This window comes from Amphiura filiformis, chromosome 1, assembly GCF_039555335.1.
Source record: "Amphiura filiformis chromosome 1, Afil_fr2py, whole genome shotgun sequence".
NCBI lineage: Eukaryota > Metazoa > Echinodermata > Ophiuroidea > Amphilepidida > Amphiuridae > Amphiura > Amphiura filiformis.
The window spans coordinates 81,537,262-81,553,662 of NC_092628.1; the positions used below are offsets into that span (position 1 = coordinate 81,537,262).

General features: G+C 37.4%; 1 protein-coding gene across 1 annotated transcript in view; it reads right to left on the minus strand.

Moving 5' to 3' along the window:
• Positions 1 to 16,401, minus strand: part of LOC140154486 (adenomatous polyposis coli protein-like) — a 131,220-nt gene that overhangs the window by 81,245 nt on the left and 33,574 nt on the right. Inside the window, 2 exon segments of the mRNA XM_072177056.1 lie at positions 6,537 to 6,672; positions 12,095 to 12,269. Coding sequence (XP_072033157.1) covers positions 6,537 to 6,672; positions 12,095 to 12,269 — 311 coding nt within the window.

Consider the following 16,401-nt stretch of genomic DNA (forward strand, 5'->3'; position numbering starts at 1 on the left):
GATAAGTCTTCATGAGACTGTCAGGATTTGATTTCCTGGGTGAGGCATTTTCTGTAGAATAATCCAAGAAAATGCGTCATAATAATGTTTATACATTATGTCGCTAGGTGTTCATACCTGTACTGGTTGTACAGAGAGGTGTGATGGGTTAAAAGTATGGAAGGCAAAATTCAATATTCTGAAGCACTATTAGTGTTGACAACACATTTTTTTTGCTGGGCGTAGTGCACGTTAGAATGCTTTCTTTGTTACGAACCACTGATCGAATAGATCACAACACAAAGCCTTAGCATATCATAATTCGGAACAGGTGTATGAGCCCAGGCTTGAACCAGTAACCAATGGTAACGAACATGCACTACAGCAGCGAAATATTTAGCCAGTACTGCTTGAAGAAGGTACCAAGGAGTTGATATCCATTTTCATTAAACTGTGCATTCCTGCTAAAGATAAGTCTTCATGACACTGTCAGGATTTGTTTATAAGTTCCTCTTATCATGATACAAATTCTTGTCAATTAATGAATTCTCAATAGTCCATTCAACAAATCTTGTAAACAAATGTTACATGGTTCATTTAAAGAAGAGTAAACAATGTTGAATGGTGATATATGCTTCTACCATATGCACTGTATATTTCATAAGCTTTGAAATAATGAAATACTAACTTTCTAGCACTTTGATAATTTTATCATCTTTGGTGCTATTTTTACCATACATAATTTTATGAGTCACATTATAGTGGATCTTTTTGTCATTCTCAATCTGAATGAATTTGACACAGTTTGTCTTCAAGTTCTAATAATAAGAACATCAAATCCAATTTATTTTCCATCAAGTGAAATTTCAACACAAATGTCACATTGAGTTATATTACTTGAGTTGACTTCCTAAAATATAACAACATTACCAGCCAAATTTCTTTTGCTAATGTTATAACTTCTATTCTTATTTAGGTGATGATGACCGAGTTGTCAGATTTAAATGTCAAATTATCAAAGATGGTGCTAGAATTTCTGATTTCCTGAGTGACAAGGGGGTGAGGAATAGTTTATTTCAGCGTGGAAGAGTCCTGAAATAACAGACAGAAACTTCTGTTGATCCTTCATGTAATTATTTCGTGTAAGCTTATCCAAACCCTAACCCTAAGCTTAATCATAACCCTAATCCTAACCCTAAGCGTAATCATAACCCTAATCCTAATCTTAACCCTAACCCTAATTTTGTGTAAAATTACATGAAGGAGCAACCCAAATTTGGTCAAATGTATTCCAAAATTAATTTTGTTGTTGTTGTTTGGTTTTGTTGGATATGAACAAGTTGGAGGGGTGTAAATCTTCTGTGTGATTCCTGTGTGGTATTTTATCCCCTTATTATAGAAATAGTAGTTCTGTGCCCTTATCTACTCCTGGTACTATCCCTACACATAATATACAAGATAATGAATTGTAGATGACTCTTTGAAGAATTATTATATCTGGAAATTGTAATTAATAACTTTCAAAACTGGATGAACTAGTAAATCAACAACAAAACAAAATAGAAATCTTTCAGACACAAAACATAAACAAGAATCCAGCGTCTTAGCGTCAATAATCAAGTTAATCTGAACAGGCTATAGAGCTTTTATCATACCAATATCATTTCCAAGTTGAGAGTCCCTCATATCAATGATTTGTTTACATTTATGCCAATTATAATTTCATAAACACGGAGAGGATGTGAATTGCTATAATTTTGTTTCTAACAAGTTTCACAAATCAGGTTTACTTCGCCACTAAAGGGGGAAAAAAGAAAAGTTGCTTGAAACAACTTTTAAATTTTAAAATTAAGTTTTGCTTGAAAATGACTAACATCAATTTTATTACTTTCTCAATATTACCAATTTAGAATCTCTTAATTAATTACTCAATGCAATCATCTTTATGGAAATCATATTTGACTAATTCTCTGATCAAATCAGTATCAATATTTGTCCATAAATTATCCAAGAAAGTAAAGAGACTATGACACAAACTCAATAGTGTGCCTGTGATTCAGTAACGCATCATAACATTACCCCTGCTCCAAGCCTCACAGCTCACTATGTATATACATTCTCATTGATGCTATACTCAGAATTATTCAGCGGAGGCTTGCTTGGTTGGTTGTATATCAGTGCAGCCAAGTAGAAGCTATCCAGACCAAGCTACATTGGTAATGAGGTCATTCTTGCTAGCTCAACTATTCTACATCCAACGATAGATGGCAGTGTGTGGTTTACACACTGGTTGTACAGGGGATGAATGACAAGCTTACTCAGGGTTTCTGAATCAAATATAGTGTACAAATATCCCATATTTTGTGGGGTATTTTTCAATGCAGATTTGCCAAGAGCTTGTCAGTGGGGGTAAAAGGTACGGTAGTTGTCCTGAAGCAATCCACACATACACAGGTCCACTTCATACGGCCAAGTTTTGCTTGAATGCAAAAAGTATAGGGCATATATTAGCCCTAATGCCCAAGTGCTTTTTGGAAGCAAAAGAAGGAAGGAATAAAGAGAGAAAACAATCAAAGAAGTTGTTTGGTCAGGTTGGAATTCAAACACAAGCACTAGGTCAGTGATGGGTAGCCACAGGTGTTTCGCTGACCCGGCCAATGATACCATGCGTATAATCACTTAGGGTGATTGTATCATCACATCATGTGGAATGCATGCATGTGCAATGCATATATCATGTAGTATTTTGTAGTACCTGGGAGTGTTAGGGTTAAACTACATTTTGATCTACCAACCAGCTATATAGAGGTTTGACAAAACATAGGATGTCAAGTAACAAGTTTATTATGAGACCACACTCAATAACTGCTAAAAAAAGTGCCTTTTATCTCCACTGTGGGGAATATAAAATTACACCATATGTGTCCAGATGATCTAAGAATAAAGTCAGGCTAAATAAAACCAATATATCTGCCCATTGAATTATTTACACACACCTTAATCAACATCCTGTGCATTATAGGCTACACATTTATAAGGCAGAAATTGAGGGCACCATTCTATACATAAAACAGATGCACAGTGCAGTACATTTATTGCCCATTGAATATTATAATTCTCCTAAAATCTGGCAATTTTATTAAATGTTGACAAGTCTCTTCTATGATATTGCTTTAAATATGTGTATTTTTGTGTGCTTTCAGTGTGAAATCAATTTCCCCAATGGCAAATTATTCTACTACCACCTTTCCTGGACATAACTTGATTCACTTAAGTTGGCTTCAGTCACAATCTGAAAGTGCAGTCATATGTCAGGTTCATTTCCTTGGCTGCAGCAGACGATTCTGCCTGGCGAAATAGCAGAGTCCATGAAATATTCAATGCAAGAAAGTGAAAGTGCCTAATCTCTTCAATTACAGCCTGCATAAGGGTAAACCCTTAGAAGTATTTAAAGGGAATCAATTCACTTTTTCATTATTTCCCATACACCTTTGCTGAAAGACCTGGAATGTAGTCATGCCGATACATCATTACTGTGCACTTCACAGATGTAACAATGTTTGCTAAACGATGTGCACATTGGCGTGGCATCAAATGATGACATCTCAGGTCTTACTGCAAAGGCTTATGGGATTTAATGAAAAGGTGAATTGATTCGGGCCTGTTACTTTAATTTGTGACAAAATGTAATTATAATCATAAGATATAACCCAAATTAAGCTAATATGCATAAGCAGCAAACCATCATCAGCAATTAACCTCTGAGTGAACCATAATCAAATTAAGCATTGCATCACATCTATAGGTTTCATGAAATCGCCTCTCAAAATTCCTAAAAGCTCATCGTATCACCAATTTGATACTTTAAATGACAGAAAATATACTTCAAATTAATTGATGATAGTTTTAAGAGCAACTTCAATAAACCGATCCTTACTGACAATTTCATTGTCACTTTACATCAGAATCTTTCTCAGAACACATCATTCCTGCAGGAATACTATAGATTGAGCTAATAACATGGGCTGGGCATAGTGGTTACTTACAACCAGTCTTGGTCAGCTTAATAATCCCTCCCTCCCTGTAGGATACTGTGAATGGAAGAGAGTACCGTGATATTGCCACCTTATATTATTATCACTAAATGAGCCTATTGACACCCTTAATAACAAGCCTCTAGCATACCTACTGGGCACGGCTTACTCATTACATTTCTTTAGATGAAGTGTGCCTAGCTGCTGCATGTTCATCATCTGTTATAATTCACATGCTTTATTATTAATCATATGTGGCTGGTTATTCTTGTTATCAGTGGCATAATCTAACGCACATGTGTTCAAGACACCATATAGGATTGCTTTATACAATGGTATCTCAATTTCAATGAAAATCTCCGCAAATTTGAAGCATCAATTACTGCTCTGATTGTGAATAACTCTCTCAAGTTCGCCAAGGAAAAAAATCAACCACTTAATGAAAATGTAGAACTATTATTCCTTCTTGATGCTTGTTATTACAGAGAGAAGTGGGGGAGAAATATGGCTTGGAATCTTTGACCTATGTGGTAAACCTATTGCACTTTGGTGCCACAGCTTCTTTGGTGGTTCAGTGGTGGGATAGTAAGCCAGAGCTATAGAAGCCTGAGGTCCAGATCCTTGTCATGGTTGATTAAAATTTCTTTGGTCAACTCCAGATTAAGAGTAATTTGTAATCATAATATTTAACCTTGGGTACCGTGTAATATTTGATCACAAATGGCTGTGCTTATTTCATTATAAAATTCTCATCTAAATTGGACAAACAGTTTCATGGTTTTAGATATGATCATTTCATGGTGCTTAAAACAATAAATATACAAATAAATAAAAGATTTCTTTTGGTCATATCTGCAAATCAATTATTTTGCTTGATCTCATCACTTTTGTGGAACAGAATTAAGTAGTGATTGGACATCTCATAACCAAGAGCAATACAAACCAGGGGGATTACTTATCAGAATGAGAATGGACTGACACATAAGTCCCTAGCAGAGCTTTGGAAGATAGAGCTGGGACTTCCCAAACCACAAAGGTAAGACACTGGTTCTTATCATACCACTAAGGGAAATATCAAAGAACACCGCTAACCTGATATATTTTCGTATCTAGTCAGTGAGTGCGTATTTTACGCTTTATATCTAGTCAGTAAGAGCGCATTGCAGAAGCCCGATCGCTGCGGTATGCGGGCGAGGTACGCCAGATAAAGGCGACTCACGTAAACCGGTAGCGTAAAATGCACGCAATCTGTAATACGCGAACAGTCATCTATTTTTTGCAAAGTTTTCCTATTTAGCAGCAATTAAAATGTTTAAAAACGTAATTATTTCCAAATTTAGAATGACTTAGTGGTATGATAAATTAGTTATTAGGTTCAGCGTCGGTAGATGCGGAAATTATATGCGCTCAGTGTCATACTGGGTTCAGCCTTCGCTTCACCCAGTATGACACTTCACGCATCGTATAATTTCCCTGCACTATACCTCCGCTTCACCTAATAACTAATAATACTCACACACAGCCAGGCAAGTTGCTACGATCGCTTGAAACTTCTTTTCGCCAGATGCATACTTATGCTCATTTCAAACATGACACATTGTACAAAAGGAAGGACATTACAAACCTGTCCATACTGGAACATCATTCTTACCTTATTCTGTATAATCATAGATATCCAACAGTGTAACCACAGCTGTCTTTGAAGAATGTAGAAGGAATTTTGTTTGTACCTGTGATGACTTACACTACAAGATTCCTATTAGGGCCGCCTGCACAGGTACACCATCGCCAAGGTACCTGACCGGTACACACAGAGTACCAACACAGTACCACTGCTGCTATTGCACAGAACCTACCAGCAGTGGTACTGCACTGGTACTCCACTGGTACTGCAAAGTACCAGCCATGTACCTTGGCAGCAGGGTACCTGTGCAAACAGCTCAATAGGAATCTTGTAGTGTACTGAAAGCAAGGTGTTTTCCACTGCCTTTGTATTGGGCACGTAATATTGTGCATAATTTGCAGGTATTCAGGACTGTGATGCCATCACCTTGACACATATTAAACATGCATATCTTATCTACACACTGCTTTTAACCCCCTGAGTACTACCTGCCGATCTAACATTGCCTCTGATTGGTCAATTACGTGATATCTTCACTTTAATCACCAATCAGAATGTAGCTTTGCAAATAATTCACCCTAATTTTTTTGTGTGGTGAAATTATTCTAACAATGTTGCTGATTGGTCCAATTGATAATGAAAACTTCTTTTTGACCAATATACCAATAGTTCTCATGGGGTTAAAGCAGAGAGAATTTGAATTACTTGTACGTAAGCTATACACCTGACTACCTCCATATTGTTTACATAGAAAAAATAGAGTAATTCGATGATATGGAGCTGAAAATGAACATTTCCACAATATGCTGGTCATAAATGGGAAAATAAAAAGGCTTACTTCCATCTGACTAAAAACCCATAATGGTTAAGGACTGAATATCATCCATCTAGAAACATACCTTTCTCTCTGTAACTGTTGTAATCTGAGTGTAGTAGCCTCCTCACTTGTTGTACTGTTAGAGGACTGAGTACTGTGTGTAGATGGACTGTGGCTGTGAAGCATGTTAGAGGACGACTGGACAGGAGAAAATCCACCTGAAAATATAGACAATTTTAATGAAAGTGAACAAATGAATGAAAAGACACACATTTATTAATTTCAAAATTTGCTCTTAAATTCAAATTGGCAATCAGATACAAATTTTCCTGACAACACCACACTGCAATTTAACATCACACTGTAAGACCTTGTGGCCCCTGAACATGTTTAAAACAAAACTGCCAACAGGTTACATGTGAGGTTTTGCTTTAAACATGTTCAGGGGCCAATGACACATGGGAGGTTTTTCCTGCCCAATGACAACATGTATATCGCCCCTGCCCTCACCGATTTTTGGAGAATCTTACTATAATTCACCAGAATCTGTGTGTTTGTGTGTCTGTTTGTCTGTCCGCCTCTTTTCTCGGAGACTGGGGGTCGCACGTTCCTCAAACTTGGTGGGTGGGTGCAGCTTGGTATGAGGAAGAACGAGTTTGTATTGGTTAGTGGGTCAAGGTCACCCAAGGTCATCCAGGGGTCAAATTAGTAAAAACTGTTTTTCTCGGAGACTGGGGGTCGCACGTTCCTCAAACTTGGTGGGTGGGTGCAGCTTGGTATGAGGAAGAACGAGTTTGTATTGGTTAGTGGGTCAAGGTCACCCAAGGTCGTACAGGGGTCAAATTAGTAAAAACTGTTTTTCTCGGAGACTGGGGGTCGCACGTTCCTCAAACTTGACGGGTGGGTGCGTCTTGACCCGGGACAGAACAAGTTTGTATTGGTTAGTGGGTCAAGGTCACCAGAGGTCATCTAGGGGTCAAATTAGTAAAAACTGTCATATGGGCATGAAACTTGGTGGGTAGGTGCATCTTGACCTAAGACAGAACAAGTTTGTATTGATTAGTGGGTCAAGGTCACCCAGGGGTCATCTGAGGTCAAATTAGTAAAAACTGTTTTCCGCCTATTTTCTCGGAGACTAGGGGTTGCCCGTTCTCAAACTTGGTGGGTGGGTGCATCTGGACCTCAGACAGAACAGATCACCCGAGGTCATCCAGGGGTCATCTGAGGTCAAATTAGTAAAAACTATTGTATGGGCATGAAACTTGGTGGGTACAGTCAATTTTTATAGTCAAATTTTGGAAGGTCATTTTGGGGTCATCCGGGGTCACCCAGGGTCATCTGCGTAAAATTAGTAAATAATGTCGTATGCGCATGAAACTTGGTGGGTACAGTCACCTTTTAGAGTCAAATTTTTGGAAGGTCATTTTGGGGTCATCGAAGGTCAAATTACTATAAACTGTCATATGGGCATGAAACGTGGTGGGAACAGTCAACATTTAGAGCCAAATTTTGGATGGTCATTTCGAGGTCACAAAGGGTCATCTGGGGTCAAATTAGTACAAACTGTCCTATGGGCATAAAACTTGGTGAATACAATCACCGTCAGCCAGGTAATCGCGACGGGTAACCGCCTAGTCTATATAATAATACGCATCGTCTGTGTGTCTATCTGTCTATCTGTGTGTCTGTCCGCCTATTTTCTCGGAGACTAGGGGTCGCACGCCTCAAACTTGGTGGGTGGGTGCAGCTTGACCCCAGACAGAACAAGTTTGTATTGGTTAGTGGGTCAAGGTCACCCGAGGTCATCCAGGGGTCAAATTAGTAAAAACTGTTTTTCTCAGAGACTGGGGAGCGCACGCTCCTCAAACTTGACGGGTGGGTGCGTCTTGACCCGGGACAGAACAAGTTTGTATTAGTTAGTGGGTCAAGGTCACCAGAGGTCATCTAGGGGTCAAATTAGTAAAACTGTCATATGGGCATGCAACTTGGTGGGTAGGTGCATCTTGACCTAAGATGAAACAAGTTTGTATTGGTTAGTGGGTCAAGGTCACCCAGGGGTCATCTGAGGTCAAATAAGTAACAACTGTTTTCCCCCTATTTTCTCGGAGACTAGGGGTCGCACGTTCCTCAAACTGGGTGGGTGGGTGCATCTGGACCTCAGACAGAACAAGTTTGTTTCGGTAAGTGGGCCAAGATCACCCGAGGTCATCCAGGGGTCATCTGAGGTCAAATTAGTAAAAACTGTCGTATGGGCTAGAAACTTGGTGGGTACAGTCAACTTTTAGAGTCAAATTTTTGGACGGTCATTTTGGGGTCATCCGGGTCACCCAGGGTCACCTGAGGTCAAATAGTAAAAAATGTCATCTGGGCATAAAACTTGGTGGGTACAGTCAACTTTTAGAGTCAAATTTTTTGACGGTCATTTTGGGGTCATCCAAGGTCAAATTACTAAAACTGTCGTATGGGCATGAAACGTGGTGGGTACAGTCAACATTTAGAGCCAAATTTTGGAAGGTCATTTCGAGGTCACAAAGGGTCATCTGAGGTCAAATTAGTAAAAACTGTCCTATGGGCATAAAACTTGGTGGGTACAGTCACCATCAGCCAGGTAATCGCGACAGCTGAGAACCGCCAAATACGGGTAACCGCCTAGTTCCAAATATTTTTCTTATTTTTCTCATTTCCTTACTTTGTTTCTAAAATTGTTGTGATGAAAAGACATGTTAAGAAGTTCTTGGTTATCATTGATAAACAAATTACAAAGACTTTTTTCAAGCTAGGAATAGGGCTTTGGGGAAATAACAAAAATATTAGGGCATACAGTTCATTCAAATTTTATATGAAATTATAAAGAAAATACAGCAGATAATATCACTTACTATGGCAACAAGACTGATCACATGAATGTTATCTAAAGTATCATTCTCACAATGTCAAACTTTAGTTATTCCAAATAATGAAATTCATCTCCTCATTTCTAAACATGAACTCTTTTGTATCTGCGGTGTAAACATTGCCGATATTTCCGTAACAATAGCTTGAGCACACAAAAGGTATAAATCCGAGGTCTGCGCTTGCCAGAGGTTACTTTCACCTGTTCCTTATCAATGTTAAATCCTCAGATTTGTTCCTTCTTATCCTGTATGAGTCTGCTACTTAACGGTATCCCTTCCAGCATAGAATTCCCTAGTACAAAGAGAATGACCACAAATCTCCCTCCATAATAGTAGCGAACAGAGGTACCATTATGGCTTGCACTGATGTGTTTGAATGCAATATTAGTCTCTAGGCTCACTTTTGATTAAGAATTTTATATCATCAGAGAAGTAATAAAATTGTCCGTGCAACTAGGCCAATAGATATTCCTTGATTCTGATTAATAAAGGTAGCATTAACTACCATGTATTTCATTCCGTAGCATAAGATATAAAACAAACGTTCGAATAATTTATACACTCTACTGCTTATGTCCTGTTCAAACTTTCGCAAAATGTAGCTGGTATATCTGCAGTCCACACAGCATAGTAGTTATTCCTCATAGTAGAGTGAACACGGTGCATTAGTAGCAATCTACATACTGATCCAGACATGGGATTATTGCCTTGGTAGCATAATACTGCAGCATTCTATGCTCTAAACATCACATCTGACATGAAGATTACCCCACAAAATATTCCTCCTGCATCATTAAGATGACTACATCTTCCAAATTCCAATCACACTTTATCCTGTAAATCTACTCATCAGCATGATCACCATGATCAGACCACGGCTCTGTCTATATGCAGATCACTTATCCGGTGTGTGGAGTAAGCACCCAACAAGTTTGGTTTACGCATACATAACGAGTATATTTTGACAACATCATCCCCTCGTGTAATCTACACCCATCTATCATATGCCCTATCTAAACCTCATCAAGCAATTATACCATTTCCAAACTGGTACAATACACATCCGTACTTATTAAGCCTCTGCATGAGGACAAATGACCACTCACATAATGATCCTATCAAATATTTTTTATAATTGCCGAAATTAATTTTTTGGGACAGAATTTGAAATAAACAAGCAAACTGAATTCCAGTGAGTACAAACATACCCAATACTACTTTAAGATACTCTTGGACGAAATTAGATAAGTTGTGCAGACCGAACCCCGTATCCACACGTAAAACATTAATAAGGACTTGATGAATCACCTCCCTTTACTCAAAAGAACCCTGGAGAACTGGTAGACAACAAAAGACTTGTAACCCCTGCCGTGCTCAAATACAAATTATGCAGATCAAAGATAACTTTCTGGTTATTCCCACATAATTTTATCAAGTACTAACATTCATCAACTAAAGAGGTCTACATAGCTGAATGGATTAATATCAATGGTTAGATATTAACAAAAGGGTTCCAATGATGGGGGGGGGGAGGAAATTTAAAGAAAAGTTTGACAACAACAACACCACGACACCCAAGGTGAACGCCCTACCAGTACTTCTACCAACCAACGCCTCAACCAACCAACGCCCGAGACTAGAATCCTAGATAAGGACTGGCTCTAACGTTATACAAAGTGAATATGAATAAAATATGATACAAGCCTAAGGCGTAAACTGTATGAATCAATCTGGGCTCTTCTTTTTGAAATTTTTCTGTTTCAATGAGTATTACTTAACATACATGTTGGTTTTAACCCTTTTTTGCATGATGACAACAATACAAAATTACTAAAAAAACACAAGAAAAATTAAAAACTTCTGACCATATATGCAATTTGTATGAATAATTAATTCACATCAGTACCACATCTAATGTTGATTCATCATTTCTTCAAAAAGCTTTAATATAATTCCGGAAAATCATCTCACAATCTTGATGTAAGTGAATGATTGCATGCTAAACACTTAACAACGTAATAATGATACCATAAAGGAAATTGGCCGTGTTGCCAGCACAATGCATTATCACAATTGGAGGTGGTGTCTTACTGGATGTGCACTGTTTGCCAATTTTCAGCATTTGTATTTCAATAGAATAAATTCATACTGATTACATCTTTCTCACTGTTTGTATGTTACGGTAAGAGAGGCTCTAAGTGTTAGAAGCTTTTCAATACAGATTATGATCTGCATATCAGGTGACAGTCACACCAGGATGCAAAATCTGGGCCAACTATTCTTTCAAATGTTTCACTTCTTGTGACAAGTTTGTAAGATGCAGGGTTGTGTCCCGTGAACAATTTCATAGTTCTTCAGTATTTTGTTTATATTTTCAGGCAAGAAAACTGGTCTTGCAAAAAAACACTGAAAACCAAGTTTTTTACCATTTTCTGTGAATTTGATTCAGAAATAGGCTGAAAAACACTGAAAACAATAACAAAAAACACTGAAATCAGCTAAAATGCTGAAAATTTTCATGCCTGTATTTTGCAGATACACCATTTTTTTCTTTTTGGGAAATTGTTCTAAAGCCAACAAAATACAGAACTAAGTTTTGATTCATCTATTTGGAAGACAATATTTTTCAATTATTTTCTAAAATTTATCCCGGGATGAATGACAACTTTCAACAAACATTGTCTACTTATTGTTATAAAAAGTAATGTATTTTTGTTGTTAGTATTGGTCAAGTTTTAAGACTTACTATTGGAATTTTGGTCCAAATTGGTTGTCATGGTAGCTGTTGTCATAGCGACTTCCTCATTTGTCTCCAAATCCAAATCGTCTTGCATGGAAGCTTGCTGCTTGTTTTGGGTGTCTTTCATGCAGTACGCCTCAGTTTCAAGTCGATTTAGCTGACTGGAGTTGTCTTGAAGCTCCTGGAAACAACAGTACCGTATGTTGATATATTATATACATGTATTAAACAATAAATACAGCACTTAAAGCCATATTATAACATTTGCTGAGGAGAACGCCCTGTAATGTACAGACTTGACATTTAATATGGAATATTTTTTGCAAAATTCCAAGACTGGTCTGGACGGAGTCTGCATAGACCGCACGGGCTAAATATTAATAGGGTGTGTCGGGAGATGGTGTAAAATTATTTTTGATAGAAAATGTGCTTTCCATATGTTTACATTATGGTGCTCATAATGTAGCAAATTTGCCTAAAATGGCGGATTTAGAGATGCTGAATTTGAGCTTTGTGGGGGACACAATTTCGGACTTTATGCAAAATGGTTCTGTTATTATCAAATTTGTAGGGGTTTGAAGTGATATTTCTTAAACTTCGTCAGCAACTGGCATTCATGACAGCAAAATACACTTACAATGTACCAATGTTTTGAACAGGGGAGGAGCTTAAAATATGGCTCTTAAAAGCTGTACGTACTCGGAAAGTTTGAATGGCCCCCTGGAGTCAAATGTAGAGACTGACCGATCAGATCGGGAGCTTCCTAATCGGGCCGATTATTAGCTTATCGGTAGTGATCTGCATCGGCCGATTTTTCCTTCATCCGCCGATGTAATGCACCGATCACCCAATATCATGAAAGTAATTGTTGAAGCTTAACAAGTATTCATTTATTGGTATATTTCTTTCTTTAAATCAAGCGAAATTTAGCAAAAGAACAAGCTTTGTAGGCGATAAACATATATAAAATCATACCGTGATTCAGGCACGCAGCTGAGATAATCAGGTAATTTCCGCATGCATACTTCCGGTTACACACGTGCGCCAGTGTCAGATTGGAGAGAGCTACGGGCCGCGTGCAAAACTCAACACTTCCGGGTTACACACGTGCGTGTCAGCTACGGGCCGCGTGCAAAACTCAACACTTCCGGGTTACACACGTGCGTGTCAGCTACGGGCCGTGTGCAAAACTCAATACTGACTTGAACGTAAACACAATATTAAAATGGGGCGATCGAATGATTCGACGGACTCGGATATCAGGGGAAAAGGTAAATTGAACTTAGAATAATCATGGTCAAATTAAGTATTGTAAATGAGCACGCGAGTGTAGTTTTGTGCTCAGAGCATACATAATTATGGTAATACTTTGCGTACAAGTACCCTTTCAACATACAGGTGAAATTTACTCATGGCGATGGCAGCCATTGTTTACAATTGGGGAATTGGTAATCGGTGATCGGTGATCGAATCGGCAGATCAAAGAGGGAATTGATCGGCCAATCGGCCGATTCAGATAGGGACCTGATCGGTCAGACACTAGTCAAATGTTATAAACTTACGGTACAAAAACAACTGTGCGGATTCCTGGTTGTCAAATGAACTCACACTCTTTCTTTGTGTACAGTAAGTTTATCAAATTTGACCGCAGGGGACCATTCAAATTTTCCGAGTGCGTACCACTTTTAAGAGCCATATTTTTAAAAGCTCCTCCCACTTTCAAAACTAGTAGATCACAGGTGCGTTTCAGTTATGACAAACACTTATTGGTATTTCGGTTCAGTAAGATCGCCTCAAACCTCAATAAATTTGATAATATTAGAATAATGTTGCTCAAATTCAGAAATTTTACCCCCGCAAAAATCAAATTCAGTCTCCTTAAATCCGCCATTTTAGGCTAATTCGCTACATTATGAGCGCCATAATGTTAACTAATGGAAAGCACATTTTCTGGCAAACAATTATTTTAAACCATCTCCCGACACACCCCAATTAATATTTAGCCCGCGTGGTTCATGCAGACCCATTCCAGACCAGTCTTGGAATTTTGCGAAAAAAATATTCCATATTAAATGTCAAGTCTGTAATTTAGAAAACAAAGATTCTCTGCAAAAATCAAGACTTTAGGTGCTGTAGTTTTGTCAAAATCCGAGATTTTGAATAAACTGCCGGAACCGTCGTTTTATTATTACGATAGAAATATTAGTCGAACATGTATGCGATGTTCATAACACATACTACGTACACGGCGTGCAGGACACACACACACATACGCCCGAGGATTGTACTGTATTACAACCGTCGAAGTAACATATAATAGCACTAGTAGTAAATTCCAATTTCACTTGTTCAGCTCAAAATTAAAAGGGGATATATCTGACAGTAAAAGCTAACATTTTATGGAAAATAAATATATACAAATCTATTTTTAAAGAAATGTTATAATATGGCTTTAATAAAAATACAGAACACCAGCAAATAAGTAGAAAATATTTGCAGTGAATCAATATACTACATAAATATACACCACCAACCAACTGAGGACCATTTACTCATACACTGTGTACATCCATCACTTTTAAACAAAAGCAATATCGTATCTTAAAGATAATCTACCAAATGAATCAGTCAATAGATGGAGGATTTTGTTCTGCATACTTTGATACCTCATTCAGTACAATGCAACTTCATATTTTCCAAGTTTTTCCATTCAATTACGTATAACTTGGGGAAATAAAGTCGCATTGTTTTAATTGTCCATGCCAGAGAGATCCAGGTGATATGACAAAATCTGGGAACATGAAGGTTGGCCAAATCGGTTCATACTTTGTAAGATTGATGTACTGGATGACATATTTCCACATGCCAGACTAGACCCACCTGACCCCCCTGGGTAGGGAGATATGGGTACCCCCTAATTTGGGGCTTTTGACGCAGGAAAATTGCTGTGAAAACAGTTGAAAAATGGCAAAGTTTATGAAGTTATTTTGCTATCAGCAACTTCTCGATTGGATTTTATTTTGAAATATTTGTCAAGAGCATAGTTTATTTGTAATATAGAACTTAAAATGGCAATGATTGGGGTCTTAGGTTTTCAGGAGGGGGTCATCAATGTTACCCCTCTTTAGCATTTTTAAAAAATGTAAAAAAAGGGTAATTTTTAAAGCCCTTTTATGAAAATATACATCTTAAATGTTGATTTTTTTTCATGTCAACATTTTGAGGCTATATTGGTCTACTCCAAACAATAAATAGTAGATTCAGGCGATGTAAATCTAATTTGCATAAAATTGGTGTTTCTAGACAGTATTTTCGCCTAATAAATTTCTTGAAAATGATATTGTAAGTCTAAAAATTGGAGGAAACTGAATGTGACAATTCTATTTTTTAGTCTTAAAATGCTTAAAATGTTTTCATATGGTGACATTGTTTTAGATTTTTCTAAACAGAATAATGTCAAGTCTGCAGAAGTGTTTCTAAATACAAAATATTTAGCTATCTGAGTAAAATGCAAAACAGAAATGCTGAATACAAGACTACCTTGTGATAAAACATGATGAACAAAATTGCAGTATAAATGTAGGTCCATTATGTAGGCCTATTGTGTATGCATGTTTTTATATCATATATATTGTTTTTATATATTAATAAAATTATGCCTAAAAGCCCTCAATGTTATCTGAGTAAGAAACTAGGATATTAGTTGGCTACTGTAATAATAGCTGATACCTAACATAGATCACAAGAGTTTATAAAGGAGTAAGTTAATCATATCAAATAAATTGGATCACAGTTTACATTCACAAATAATTATTCTAGAAACACTATACTGCAAGTGCCCAAGAATCTTAGCCATGGGATGTAGTTCTAGTAGGCCTATAGCTAGTAGCTGGGGCAGATATGGTCTTTTATGATCTTCAATTTCATGCTATACTGCTTGAACTGCAACTGCCTTATAAATACTAAAATATTCACTAAATCAAACCAGGATTTTGTTCAATTACAATCGCAAATTGCCAAGTTTTTGGACAGTTCTTCTTTCTTTCTTTCTTTCTTCTGTCAAACTTGTAATGAGCCATCGTAGCCATAGGGCCTATGCTTTAGGCCAATGTAACCATATTTGGTCACAAGGACCAATGGGTGGGGGCACAAATGTTACATGACCAACTCGGGGTCAAAGGTCATCCAAAGGTCATTATGGCCAAAATGTGATTTTCACTAAAAATGCTTCTTCTTCCACAAATTTCATAATACAATGATGTCACATGCATACCTGCATCAGCTTTAGCTAATGTCTAAAAGTTGAACAAAGA